At 40.3% G+C, this 15,008-nt stretch overlaps 1 protein-coding gene across 14 annotated transcripts; it reads left to right on the plus strand.

The window, feature by feature from the left end:
• Positions 1-6,634: 6,634 nt before the first annotated feature.
• Positions 6,635-9,416, plus strand: LOC128002503 (uncharacterized). Of its 14 annotated transcripts, XM_052592535.1 has the most exons (5): positions 6,635-6,854; positions 8,197-8,819; positions 8,850-8,909; positions 8,982-9,053; positions 9,102-9,416. In XM_052592535.1, the coding sequence occupies exons 1-5, from the start codon at positions 6,731-6,733 to the stop codon at positions 9,249-9,251; spliced, it is 1,029 nt and encodes a 342-aa protein (XP_052448495.1). In that variant the 5' UTR covers positions 6,635-6,730; the 3' UTR covers positions 9,252-9,416. The 14 variants fall into 14 exon arrangements, with proteins under 14 accessions (XP_052448495.1, XP_052448482.1, XP_052448461.1 ...); XM_052592522.1 differs by having other exon boundaries at positions 8,197-8,909; XM_052592501.1 differs by having other exon boundaries at positions 8,982-9,416.
• Positions 9,417-15,008: the final 5,592 nt, after the last annotated feature.

The raw sequence follows: 15,008 nt of genomic DNA on the forward strand, positions 1-15,008 counted from the left end.
CACAGAACTCTCACCTGCCTTGTTATTTGAATATAAACACCGTCATCGTATGCACACAAGTGAATCTGGGGTATGGTAGGGTGCGAAGTGTCCATCAGATGTACACTTCGTTTTCATGGGAACTGAAGGGCGCATTTGAAGTCACTTTCAAAATTCGTCAGCCTTCGTCGCGCCACGGTGACGCATTCCCACTTCAAATGCGCATTCTGACTTTGGGACAGGGGCGCGCTCAAGATGGCGGCGAGGTAGGAGGTGTTTCCGAAGTGTCGTCGGGAAAGTTTAAGGTTGGATGATATTACAACCAAAATAGTGTACTTATTGCATCTGAATGAACAAATATAAGAGATTGGCAATTAATCTCTCACTTTGAGGCGAATTTATGGGCAGAAGAAAATATAAACAAGCTCCAGTTGCTACCATGTTAGTGCCTGCGCATGAGTCAAAGATGGATGTCCAAAATACATGTGAAGTTACCCTGGATGCTAACGTTATCTTTTCATCAGAGAACAAAAACGAATCGAAGATGGAAGAGACACCGAACAAATGGTTTGACTCTCAACCCAAACTTTGCGATATCCTTGCTGCTCCTTTTCCTGACACCCCCATTAAGCCAAGATTGAAAAAGTCTAAGCGCGAGCACAATGAGCGTTATGACACGTCCGCTGAAAATGTGGCAGCTATTCGCGAGTTTTGCGATGAGATGAACCAAAAAATTTCAACAATTAACAAGACAACTGCCGTTACTGCACAGCAGATTGAAAGTTTGTCTTCGAACGTACATTAGCTTGTTACTGAGGTGACTACTCACAAGGAGATGCTGAAAGTCGTGTCTGCTGAGATCCAGGATCTTAAAAAGGTGAGTACAACTTTGAAAGAAGAGGTTGGAGATTGCAAGCAGTACAGTTGGAGGTGGACGCTGAAGTTACATGGGATGCAGGAGAAAGATGGAGAGGATACCCAACATGTTGCACTCAATATTCTTGGCAAGGTGGTACCTGGCATCAGTGAGAGGGTGGAGGATGCTGTAGATATTGCTCATCGTCTCGGCCCGCGAAGAAATGATGGTACACACAGATCCATTATTATCCTATTTGCTCTTCGTCGCTATCGGGATGCTGTCTGGCAAGCTGCCAGAGATTGTAAGTTCCTCCGCGACAACAAGCTGCGTCTCACCGAGGCTTTATCCCCACAGGATGGCAAGAGAAAAACTTTGGCACTTAGTCAAGAAAGGCTTCTTTCTGTGGTTCGTTTGCTCTGATTGACGGGAAGAGATTTGACTTCGCCAATGTGAAGTAGTAGCATTGCATTCTCCCTTTTTTTTTTTTTTTTCGGTTTGATGTGAAATTCAGCTGTTGTATTTTAGCTGGTCACGCTGGTAAATGAATGCCTCATATTCAGTCAGACTGATTTATTAATGTTTCAATCTCCACTATTCATTTCTAAATGTGACTTAAGTCTTGTTTTGATTTTCGGTAGCACTGATTAATATTTTTGCACAATTTGCCAGTTCATTTGGCATGAGAAGTGATTATCTAGATTCAAGTTGAGTCATTCTGTTTGTTCTATGACCTCAGTGGGTTGTTTATCATTCCTTCTTTTAAAGTAAAGTTTCCGTACAGTTTCTTCAGTCGTTGGTACATATTTTCTTTCTTTATTTTTTTATTTATTTATTTATTTATTTTGTTCTACTTGTCATGGATTTCAAGTTTAGTTCATTCTCTGTTATGTCCTTAAATGTTAGAGGTATGCGGGATGTGGTAAAGAGGAAAGCAATTTTTTTTATTTTGTAAAAGCTGCGAAACTGATTAAATTTTTCTTCAGGAAACACACTTGTGAGTCAGATGTTAAATTCTGGAAGAATCAATGGGGAAATGAAATCTTTTGTAGCCATGGTACTAATCACTCAGCTGGGGTTTCAATTCTTTTGCACAAATTTAAGGGGCAAATTCTGGAGGTATTAAATTCAAATGAAGGTAGATGGATTATCATTACGTTAAAACAAGATAATTCAAATTTTATTATTTGCAATTTATATGGCTGTAACTTCCCCTCTGCTAACAAAATTGTAATTTCTCAAATTACTTGTAAATTGACAGAACTACAGAGCAAATACCCAGGCTCCTTCCTAATTTTAGGTGGTGACTTTAATGAATGTTTAGATAACACACTGGACAGATTTCCTCCTAGAAGCAATGAAGGCCTCAATATTAATCATAATTCTAATAATATTTTATCAATATGTTCCTCTCTCTCCCTCATAGATAAAGGACTTTACTTGGTCAAATGGTAAAATGTCTATAAAATCTAGAATTGATTTCTTTTTAGTTTCATCATCAGCCCTGCAATTTGTTAAAAGTGTATCTCATTCCTTCGCTACCCTTTCTGATCACAAGCACTCATTTTAAAATTAGGTTGTAATGATGAAAGTCGGAAATTACGTGGTTACTGGAAATTTAATAACTGTTTTTTTAAATGATAATATCTTCAATGACAATATAAAAAAATAATTAACTATGTTCTCTGAAAAAATTAATGAATACAGAGCAAATTGGGAATTTTTTAAGTACAGAGCTAGACAAATAGATCCTAATTTGATATCTAATTTTGTCACAGCCTTCTATAACAACATTTACACATCTGTGTTTGATAAACACAATTGCAATAATTTTATAAAGAAAGTGCAAGCTCATGTTCCAGTTATTGATCCTGACTTTAATGCCTTATGTGACTCTGATTTGACTATTGAAGAAATTCGGATAGCACTTCACTCAATGAAGAGAGGAAAATCTCCAGGGAGTGATGGATTAACTGTTGAGTTTTATATTCATTTTTGGGAGTTAATCAAACATCCATTGCTTTTTATGTACAAAGAATGTATTGATTTAAAATAAATGACGGCATCAATTAAACAAGGCATTATCTCCCTTGTTCGAGTATGGCTCTGTGTGACGTTAGATGGAGCGGGATTTCCTTATATGGGTCCTAAGGGCACTTCTGCCAGAAGAGCGCGCGCTCCCGTAGAGCAGAGCACAGACATTCACTGATCAGAGCGAAAGCGTCACGAAAAGTCACAAAAGAAGTGTGTTTCTGGTTGCCAGGGCAAGACAACGGTGCACAGATTACCAAAAGAAAAAACAGCATTAAGGGACCAGTGGATGTTTATTTTTACAGAGCATCAACGGAGTTGTGCAAGTGTTTTTGTTTGTTCCTTGCATTTCAAAGATGCTTGTTTTACAAACAAGGCCCAGTTTGATGACGGATTTGCTTATCTTTTATTTCTTAAGGATGATGCAATCCCAACGAAAAAGGGTCACGATCGTGTGTTGGAACCGCAGGCGGTAAGTAAAACTGCTTAAAATATCTCTGCCTCCTTGTTAGTGCGTCTGCCTCCCATGCCGGAGACCTGGGTTCGAGCCCCACTTGGAGCGAGTCGTTGCTGCTGCTGCTCTCGTTCAGTTTCAGCCTCTGGATCTGATTCTGGATCATAAATAAATGCCAAATCTGACTGTTAGCCATGGTTTGTTTTTCCTCACGGTAAAGTCACAGCTTCCAAACGCTCTCAACGCAAAAGCCTACTGGCGCTCGTGATTCTTTAGCTCCGCCCACACGTCACGCCCCCTGCTGGTCGTGTTTTTCCGGGAAAAATTGGTACAGACTATCTTTCTCTTATGAATATAATAAAACTAAAGACTTTTTGGAGTTATGAAGGATGCAGTACTACTCTATAGGTACTCAAGATTAACAGGATATTGAGTGAAAACGAGCATTTCACCCCCCCCCCCCCCCCCCCCCACCCCTTTAAGTATTATCCATGAAAAAAGCTTGGAAGGTATATCCATCTTTGATAGAGAAATTAAAATCAGAGTCAATTAACAAAGTCTATAAATGTAATTGAGCAGTTTTCATGTGCTTCTGGATTGAAACTGAATATGTCCAAGTGTGAGATAATGATGCTCTATAAAAGTGATGATTCTTCAATTGATGGTATCTCTGTAAAAGAGAACGTAAGGTATCTTGGTATTTATTTAACAAAAAATTTAGCAGCTCGACAACAGCTAAATTTTTCTGGACGGGTCAAAAAAACCAAAAACATCTTTAATCTTTGGCTCCAAAGACACCTTTCCCTTTATGGGAGGGTTATTTTGTCCATAGCAGAAGGGTTATCTCGTTTTGTATATCCTTCACTTTCTCTTTTTATTAATGACTCTACTGCTAAAGGAATTAACAAAATTTTTCTAGACTTCATATGGAAAAACAAACCTCACAAGAAAAAAAAACAGTTCTTTCAAATTGTCGAAAAAAAGGTGGACTTGAAGTGTTAGATTTTAGTGATACAGTGAATATTTTAATATAAGCAGTGAATATAAGCAAGACGCGGGTGAAGAGCTCATCGTTCTCTTTATAAACACTTCTGTCTGCTCTTTCGTCCTTAGAAGTGTTATAAAAACAGCTTCAATCACTAACAAATAAGCTTTGTGTAAGGGGATATTCACACAGGCAGTAAGGAAGAAGCTAGTTTACGAAAGTAAACTTTTTTTTTTTTTTACATATACACGTACAAATGTAAAAAAAAAAATGCTTAATGCTAAAACAAAATGCCTAACTAGAAAACCACTGAAAATATATATTTTTGAAAAGCCAGTTTTTAAAAAACATCGAAAATAATACTCCTCCCCCACTCTGCTACCGCTCGCTTCGTCCTGCCGAAAAGAATTATGGGATAGGTAGGACGTGAAAGGATCCACCACACCCATCCTTCCAATTCGGGTAAAAGGAGGACGCATTTGTGGGCCGCATTTGAAGGATCCTCATAGACAGTAAAAGAAATGGACACAGCGACCCCATTGGAACTCAATTGAGACAAATGAAGCCCAGTTTTAGCGGTTTTTAGCACTTCCGTTTCTGACACGCAGACTCAAACGAAGCTTGACGACGTCAGCAACCTGTCTGACAGATGTAAATCTTCTAGTGGCTGTGCGTGCAAACTGCCATCGTTAATCTTGCAGAGACGGCGAGCTTGAGCGGGGAGTTCTTTGTCGTGAGTGAGCAGGAGTAAGTATTCTGATTGATTATTTTGTATAGTATTTTAAAATGTAACGCCAGTACGCCATATTAAGTTAATTGCCTGCGAGCTTCTCCTCCTGTCTGTACGGTAATGCGACAGAGAGCCGAGTGGTTATGACGCAATCGTTAGCCTATTTTTTACAAAAACTGTTTATACGGGGCCATAATGTAACATAGAAGGTAATGGAGCCCTTTATACATTGTCGTGTATCTTTAGAAATAAATAATGGACAAACAGAGTCTTTAAACGCCTCAGATGTAAAGTTATTCGCTGTCAAAGTGACGCCAAAATGAATGGGAGTCAATGGGAATGCTAACGCAAGTGAAGTTCTGCTAAAAGATGGCAGCCCCCACCCGACTTCAACTTCCGGTCGAGTTCATTGCCCCTTGAGGATCCTACGAATTTGGACAGCCTTCGTCGCGGCGCTGTGATGTAACATCCTTCAAATGAGTCCTCCGAAGGATGTAGACCCTGAATTTGGACACAGCAATAGACTGGAAGGAAGCCTGGATGTTACCTCATAAGTATTGTATTTCAAATAAAACTAAGGAAGTTCATTTTAGGATCTTACATAAAATATACCCAGTGAATGATACTGTTGCAAAATATATGAATGTTGACAATTCTTGTTCATTTTGTGGGAGTGAGGATGAAACACTGATTCATTTATTTTTCCAATGTGAAAAAAACTAGTAACTTCTGGAATAGGTTATATCTTCATATTGGCAAGCACCTTGATTCTTCCAAATCCTTTCAATTAAAGGATATAATCTGTTACTATAAAGAAGATAAAGCTAGCACTTCAATTAATTACATTGTTAATTTTTTTTTTTGGAAGTTTTTTATTCACAAGCAAAAATTCTCTAAATCGCAGCCTACTTTTCCTCATTTTTTAATTGAAATTGATGCATGCCTGAAGTCTCTAAGGTTAATTAAAAACAAGAAAAGTGACAGATTCCTGAAATATTACTACAATATTTTCGGTATTACCACTGAAGCATAATGTTTCCTCTATGTATTCCTTTTGTATTTTTTTATGTATATATATATATATATATATATATATACATATTAGATTTGGTTTATATGTGAAGCTTTACATATACTTGATATAATTTAATTCCTGTAGATGTTCTATTTGTTCTGTTCCTTATATGTCCTTCTTATCTAATGCATATTCAATAAAAAAAAAAAAAAATAAATAAAAAACTGAAAAAAAAAAAAAAAAAAAAGACTTTGGGACAGCTTACGTCGTGACGCTTTGACGCAATCACACTCCACATCCGCACTTCGGAGTCCACGCACTTCACTTTAGGACACCCTTCGTCACGCTGCTATGACGGATTCGCACTTCAAAAGCGTACTTCGGAGTCCATGCACTTCACTTTGGGACACAGCTTATGTCACCATAGAAACACAAAATCCTCTCGTAATTAGGCTAGCTTAATTATTATCAAACTCACCTGAACAAGCTCATCAAGGCATTTCATATTACTAGAAAGCTACAGGCAGGTGAGTTTAATCAGGGTTGCAATTGACCTGATCTCGTTGGATTTTTAAACCCCCATTTTACAGAGGTAGATGTTGCAATAACACATGTTCTTATTTTTTTTGTGCTTCGTCGTTTATTTCTTCTGACGCATCAATTCAACGCATTTTCCAGTAATGATCTTTGTGAGATTGCAGGCTGCGAGGATGACCGCTCGAGTTTATTTCTTGTTGATTGCCGTTTTATCGTGTCTGTTTGGATACCTGAACACTACTCGCGCTATTCAAAGACAAAGCAAAGGTGAGCAGATCTGCTGACTTCATTACACAGCTGAAAATCAGAACTGAAGGTGTTTTTTTTTTTTTTTGTTTTTTTTTTTTAAACGCAGTTTAGGAATGAGTAGAAGGCTTTGAAGTGGTTTTGTTTTTAAAGCAGACGTGTTAAAAAAAGACCCATAGCATGACCCTTATTTACAAACGCTGAAAGGGGGTGTGAGGCCCTGTCTGAAGATAAGTTTGAGGCACTCTACAATTTGTGTGTGTGGTGGGATGCTATAGTAAAGAAGGCAACTTCTAATACATCTGAGCAATTGCTTTGCTGTGTTCACTGGTATGCTTGTGCACAAATCCGTTACTGATTTTATTAGTCTAAACCCGAAGTTCCAGGCCTTCTAAATTGTAGATGACATTCTTCTGTATGAATTAATTTATAATTTCATGTAGGCCTAGTTAACTTGATCCATCTATAACAATGAGTACCATTTTTCTGTAGATGTTAAATTAAACTTGTTTTAAACCCAATATTGCTTGTTTTAGCTCAATTGTGACTGAAAATGTTTCCGAACAGCTTGCTCTGTTTTGTTTACTTTACTGAATTAAGCAGCTTTTTGAATGAATTGGTTGAAGAAAATGATTCCATGATTCACTCATTAACCGTCAAGTGCTTTCTGAACGAATCTGCTGTTTGAATGAATCTCAGACTTCAAACATTCATCTGCTGTCACCTACTGGTGGTTTTTAACTTCAACTTGAACCGTGTGTAACTCTAAATGCTACTTCAGATGCAGATTCCAGAAGTGGTATCTTTCATTCCAACATAAGACAAGTACTGAAAGTTCTGCTTATTCTTACCCAAAAAATACAAAATGGAAGATATGATTAAAACTGAATACCATCTTGCTAATCAAGCTCCGTGTGACCACTTATTCACAACTGCTGCTTTTCCATTTACTTGTACATTTAAGACTTAACACTTTTAGAATTCGCTTACTTTAAAATGTTTACTCCAGTAATTCTAAACTGTGATTAACTTAGCCCACCAAATTAAAAGTATGAGGTCCATGTCTTACTAGAAAATTGTTTGTATGTGTCATTTGAAGTGTCTTAGAATCAGAACTTTTGTAACCATGACAATGTATACTTTGTCTGAAGATTCAATATTTGCTAGTTGCTTTGTCAGATGTAATGTTGAGAGCAAAATTGGTACATGTAACATGCATTTTAAAAACGAATTTGGATGGCACACAGTGGCTGTTTGTGGTAAAATTTGCGTCAGACTTTTTTTTTTTTTTTTGGCTTCACAAATTAATGGGGAATAATGGTCTATATGCACCAACTAAAGTTGACTATCTGTGTCTATGCAGTGAAGCCGGGTCAGTGTCCCTTACCGGAAAGGATTCCACTGTGGGCTGAAAGCTGTTTCAATGATGGACAGTGTCCAGCCACACGGAAGTGTTGCCCAACCCCCAGTGGCTTTGCATGCACTGAACCACGTGATCAGGGACGCAGCCAAGTACAGGGCAGTGGACCGGGCCAGGGAAGCCGCCACGGACAAGGATCGAGTAGTGGATGGGTTCAGGCTAGTGGGCAGGGTAGCAGCCAGGGTAAGGGTAGTGGACCAGGACAGTCTAGTGGCCGTGGCCAGGGAAGCAGCCGGGTTAAGGGAAGTGGACAGGTCCATGGCCACGGACCTGGACAGGATAGTGGCCACGGAGACGTCCAGGGTAAGGGAAGTGGACCGGGTAGCAGACCAGGACAGTCTAGCAGCCATGGCCAGGGAAGCGTCCAGGGTAAGGTAAGTGGTCTGGGACAGGGTAGTGGACAGAGGCAGGGAAGCAGCCATGGACCGGGTCTTGGCCAGGGTAAGGGAAGTGGACAGGGTAGTAGACCAGTAAAGGTTAGCGGCCAGGGTAAGGGAAGTGGACAGAGCCAGGGAAGCGGCCAGGGTAAGGCGAGTGGACCAGGCCAGGGAAGCAGCCATGGATCAGGTAAGGGAAGTGGACCGGGCCAGGCTAGCGGTAAGGGAAGTGGACAGGGCCACGGACCTGGACAGGGAAGTGGCCACGGACAGGGCCAGGTTAAGGCAAATGGACAGGGTAGCAGACAGGGCCACGGAACTGGACAGGGAAGTGGCCACGGACAGGGCCAGGTTAAGGCAAATGGACAGGGTAGCAGACAGGGCCACGGAACTGGAGAGGGAAGTGGCCACGGACAGGGCCAGGTTAAAGCAAATGGACAGGGTAGCAGACAGGGCCACGGACAGGGCCAGGTTAAGGCAAATGGACAGGGTAGCAGACAGGGCCAGGGACTGGGCCAGGGAAGCGGACAGGGACTGGGACTGGGCCAGGGAAGCGGCTGGGGACCGTGGTGGCCGTGGGGCAGACCGGGACCGTGGGGCAGATGGGGACCGTGGTGGTAGTGGGCAGGGAATTGTTCAATGAAACTGTCAGGGTGTTGTCATTGAAATGTTCAACTAGAAATCTTTAATTCCGTGATCTTCATGACTCGTTTTCTCTGTTTGTTCAATGTTTTAAGTTTTCTGCCTGTCCTCCACTTTCTCAAATAAAATCATTCATCTCAGCAATTCAATATTAAGTGAATTCAATGTACATAGACTGAAGTAGTTTGGTTCTTTTAAATTGTGACTTTGGCTCCCATTTAATAAAAATTCACCAACAAATTAGAATGTTTCATGAAACCAACAAATTGAATTGTTGGCCTTCTGGAATGTGTTAATTTACCACACATGTACTCCGTACATGGTAGGGGCTCCTTTTGCTTTAATTACTGCCTCAATTCGGTGTGGCATGGAGGTGAACAGTTTGGACAGGGTTTTTTAAAATAAAAATTGTTATAGTGGTAAGTCAATGGGGCAAAAACAGCCACCAACAAATGAGGGAGAAAAAAAATAAAATCTAATGCTGCACAAAAACAATGCATCAAAGCCAATCTTGTTAGTAATCTCTGACATGCCCAAGACTGTGATTAAAATGTAAAAAAAACAAATCCAGTCCACAATCTCTTTTTATATTGAAAATGTGTTTTTTTTTTTTTTTTTTTCAGATCGGTGACCTTTATGAGCTTGGTAATTAAAGAGTTAAAATCTTGGATTTTTATTTTTTTTTGTAAACATTTGGTAGTTTTGATCAGGGGCCTGTTCTTTGGACGCCGCTAACTGGATTTGAATGTTGACAATTTGCCGTGATCACTGGATCATTTGGTTCAAGAGTATCAGTACGATACTCTTGTAATAAAGTAGCGGTGGTAGCAGACATATTTTGAGTATCAGTTCTGGTTGAAAAGAAGTGATCTAATCCTGTTAAAATGAAATAAACCTGCTCCCGAGCAGGTTTAAGCTTACGGACCTGTTGCTATGACAGCAGCTCCAGGATGAGCTTCAAAGAACCAAATGATCCAAGATCACGCCATATTAATAGATTTATGCCAAAAAAATTCATCCACGAACATAATGAAAGAGTAGTGAATTTGCCCAAAGTGTACCGTTGAGTTTTTGAAAAATTTCAAAGCATTTCCCCAAAATATGGGTCAAAATAATATTTGTCACCAAAAATCATTCCATTAGCTCAAACATAGAGAAAGTTGTGGCCAAAATAAAACTCAACTTTAGCCCCTAGTGGACGAAAATGTCCCCAACAATGCATAAGGGTTAAATGAGTCACATGTCAGTATCTACTCATTGTCAAAATCATACTTTAGGTTTAATACTACCACACTGATTTAATGTTGATGTCATTGAAATTATGCAGCAGAGCATTGATATCATATAATCAGGGCCAGTGTTGGGAACGTTACTATAAAAAAGTAATTAGTTATAGTTACTCACTACTTGTTCCAAAAAGTAACTGAGTTAGTAACTGAATTACTCTATTATAAAAGTAACTCATTACCAGGGAAAGTAACTATTTGCGTTACTGTAAAAAAAAAAAAAAAAATATATATATATATATATATATATATATGTCAAATATATAGAGATATATTTTTTTTAGCAGTTTTCACAAGTCAGTTGAAATGAGTAGAACAGAAAGGTGTTCGTACATAACTTTCGATATTTATTGCACGTCAAAAGACAGCAAGAGTTTTATCCTGCACTTCAAGTATTATCTTTGTAAGAAAAGTGTTTTGGGCCACTAGCTTTGTAGATGCGTTTGTCACACATTACATGTAGGGTACACATTAGATGCACGTTCTTGCCTTTGACCACAATGAAACTCCACCTTGAAAATGCCAACTTTTCATCGGATTGCTCCTGACTCGCCATTTCTGCTGCTGCTCCGAATCTCGGTGTAGCTGTTGCGTGTGTGTTTGTGTGTGTGTGTTTGGCGCCGCTGGCACTTGTGCCGGCATGTGTGTAAAAACACTGGTTCTGATTGGCTACCAAGAAACACATGACTCTGCCTTAGCCAATCATAATCGCTTATCTCATTTTTAACCCACCGCCACACTCGCTGTGTGTGAGCCAGGGGTGCATTCGGATTGCATAGTTTATTAAATCAATGCATAGTAACGCACCTCATTTAACTTTCAGTAATGGTAACGGCGTTGAAACGACGGGAAAAGTAATTAGTTAGATTAACCCGTTACTGAAAAAAAAAAACGTTGTTACCTAAGATTTAAAATATATTTCATTCAAATATTACTGTAGATATGTAGCAAATTGCTGTCTTATTCAGTTTTGTATTGTGTTATTGTTTTGAACATAAGTTTAACAGTTTTGAAAACAGTATGTAAGCATGTGCAAACTGAGTTGTAGGTACACAAGTGACCTTAGTATTGAGAAATGTGTCCTAGCGTCTGTAAAAAAACTGTAACAAGTGAATAGCCTGGATCAGATCATGGAATCCGCCCACTTCACGGAGTAGGCTCCATCAATGCCAATGAGCGCAGGGGGTGGATGGGACTAAACGTGATGAACCAATCTCCCGAGGGCCCATTTTCAAGCAATGTCTGCCTGTGCGCTGCCTCGGAGAATGGAGAATATAGATTGAGGCAGTTTTAGAAAAAAAAAAAACAAAAAAAAAAAAAACAGACGGTTTACTGGAATAACTGCTCTGAAACCAGACCAGAATTCTGCATGGAGAGCTTTTTTAGAAGGGGCGACGTTTTGGAAATGGGAAAAGTTTTCTTTTCGAAAAGGTATCTAAAGCCCTCCCCCCTTGTAAACGCTTTAAATGAGCCGGGTGTAAGATTGAAGCGCTAGCTTTGGTCTGATGCTCAGGCTGTTCAGAGTCTATGGTATATTAGAATAACTTGTGCAAAGTGTCCATAGCAAAGGATTGGGCTGGTGACTGGTTTCTGGTAATTAACAATTACAAAATAGCAGGACAGAGATGGGAGGGAGGAAGTGAGGGAATGGTTAATTTATGTATGTGCACTGCAAGTTACAGTCACATCAGCCATAAGGAAGATACCATCCCCCTCCTTGAAGTGAGCAAGCATGCACATGATGGTGCAGATAGCCTTGTTGCCACTCTCTTCATTGTAGGCTTCCAGAACCTTCCCCACTCCTGGTGTCTTCTGCTGTTGGAAATACTCTTTGATGTTCTGACTCCTGTTGTCTATGGCAGCTGGCAGGTTCTCCTGGATAGGAATTCCGGTCAGCTCACTGAAATGCGAGAGACAGGGCCTTCAAGGAGAAGAGAAAGGGCCAGTCATCCTTAATTTTTGAGACACTGTGTGGAGGGTCAGCATTGAGCTCACAACGCTGGAGAATGTAGGTTCTCTGAAGCCATCTCTGAAGCACTCCTCTCTCCATGCCTGACATTCCTTCCTAGGGGTGGGGGGTTCAAAATTTGGATGCATCAATACTCAAAAATAAAATATAGGTTTGTGCCTAAGAATGTCTAAATATAATTTCCACTATTCCTACCTGAGCATATAGCTGCTGCATCTGAGTCTTCATATCTTGTAGGGTTTCATTAGTCTCCCCTAAAGGGAGGTCTTGAGGTGCCCATCGGACACATCCATAATGAACAACAGGACCTCTTCCATTTGTAATCGCCTGGCGATTGCGGTGCTTAACCGTCTTCTTTAACCATGCCAATGTGTTGTTTCGGTTGACGTGCTCGATACTGGTTTTTACTTGCTGGACGAGCGATGCCCCAGCTGTATTTTCATCATCATCCACATCCCCAAAACATGTTGAATTGAGATGCCTGAATGCTATTAGAAAAGTAGGCTTCATAAATTTTTATCTAATCCTCCTCACTCCCAACCAGTGATGGAGTACTCGAGTCCTGGACTCGGACTCGAGTCTGACTCGAGTCACTATTCTTTGGACTCGAGTCCGACTCGAGACTCCATTCTCTGGACTCGTGACTTGACTTGGACTCGTGGACTGATGACTCGTACTTGGACTCGGACTCGAGGATATATAAAATCGGACTTAAGCATTCATCACGTTGTTTTTGACTAAAAATGTTATAAAAAATGTTTCGTGCCCAAGACCGGCCGCGATCTATTCTTTTCCCTCACAGACACTGCTACCGCTCGCTCTCTTTGCTTGACAACACACTCACCGACGTCACTCACTTAACTTTTTTTCCAAAGCGCTCGGGCACTTGTGGGAAAGGATGAAGCTGATTGGTTAGTTCTTGTCACATGACCCGCGGTGCACTTGCGGCATTCTGAAAAGTTGAGATGTTTTTAACTCGTTGTGGTGCGGACGCGCCTGGATGCTGCCGTTATGAGCGCGCATACGCTTCCATTATGAACATGCATACCACGCGCCTACAGTACATTGGAAAAAAATTAACTTGAGCATGCAAAAGACGCGATATTTGAACGGCCCTTATCGTTACACATCGCTTTCTGACCAGGCGCATGCTGTCACACACACACACACACACACACACACACATTCACCTGAACACATACAAACGCACTCACGCTAGATCGGTCACTCACACACAAACGCTCTCTCGCTCTCTCTTTCTCTCTCTCTCACACACACACACACTCACACTCTGTCTCTCTCTCTCACACACTCATTGTAATATGCACGTTTCTTTTTTTTTTCGCCGAATGTATTTCTGTAATACAGTGTTAAAGGATTAGTTCACACACACACAAAAAAATTCCTAATCATTTACTCCTCCTAATGCCATCCAGGATATCCATGGCGTTTTTTCTTAAATTAAGTATTTTAAGGAAAACATTTCAGAATGTTTCCTTCATATAATGGACTTCAATGCCTACCAACTCAGTTGGTTGCTATTGTTTCCTCAAAAAAAAAAAAAAAAGGAAAAATAATCCAATATGGGACTCGAGACTCGACTCGGACTCGAACTCTGGTAATGGTGACTCGACTTGGACTCGACTCGGACTCTTCTTTGGTGACTCGGACTTGGACTCGGACTCGAACACTGAGACTCGAGACTCGACTCGGACTCGACAGTTGGTGACTGGACTACAACACTGCTCCCAACAATAGTACAAAGCAATAATTTAACTCACAAGGAAATGTGGTACCTTAGGCTAAGTTCTGCATTATGTTTGTGATCCAAAATATAGCCTGCAATAGATGCTTTTATAGAACCCTGTCGCTCAGTATTTTAATCTATCTTTCTCTCTCTCTGATGTAGGCTGGGCATACGTCACCAACATTACACCTCATTGTGTAAGCAGGTTGAATTGCAGTCCATCTGCAATAAATGTAATACATTTTGTGATATGGGGGAAATGAGCCTAAGTGAAACTAACTGTCCACAAAAGCGTACCTAGGAGAGTTGATCATATGTTCTTTACGACCGCGGCATTATACATGAACGCACCAAGGAATTCCTGATCATAGACAGGTTTCTCGCTGCGTCACTTTGAAAATGAAACCGAGGCTGAGGTTAACATGGCCACGATGTGAATAAGGCGAATAGGTCCAACAAAGTGGCATTCACCAAAGACAGTGGCTAATATTTACGTCATACCAATAATGTACAAAACATAGTCTACCCAGCCCATTCTATTCCATTTATTATTGTTTTAATTAAGGTTAACATGTTCAGTCTTATAACAAAATCTGAGAAAAAAACAAATATCGACCATTGCCATCGCATGCACATTGCTATTTTGAACATTGGCATCGGCCCAGAATTTGTCCATCTGTGCATCCCTATCGAGTAAAATAGAAACATATTTTAGGAATCGCCAAGATCCACCG

This window comes from Carassius gibelio, chromosome A1 (assembly GCF_023724105.1).
Source record: "Carassius gibelio isolate Cgi1373 ecotype wild population from Czech Republic chromosome A1, carGib1.2-hapl.c, whole genome shotgun sequence".
Classification (NCBI taxonomy): Eukaryota; Metazoa; Chordata; class Actinopteri; order Cypriniformes; family Cyprinidae; genus Carassius; species Carassius gibelio.

Coding starts and splice junctions, on each gene's coding strand:
- LOC128002503 (XM_052592452.1), top strand. CDS start 6,731: ATGATCTTTGTGAGATTGCAGGCTGCGAGGATGACCGCTCGAGTTTAT. Junction 6,855..8,196: donor TATTCAAAGACAAAGCAAAG/GTGAGCAGATCT, acceptor GTGTCTATGCAG/TGAAGCCGGGTCAGTGTCCC.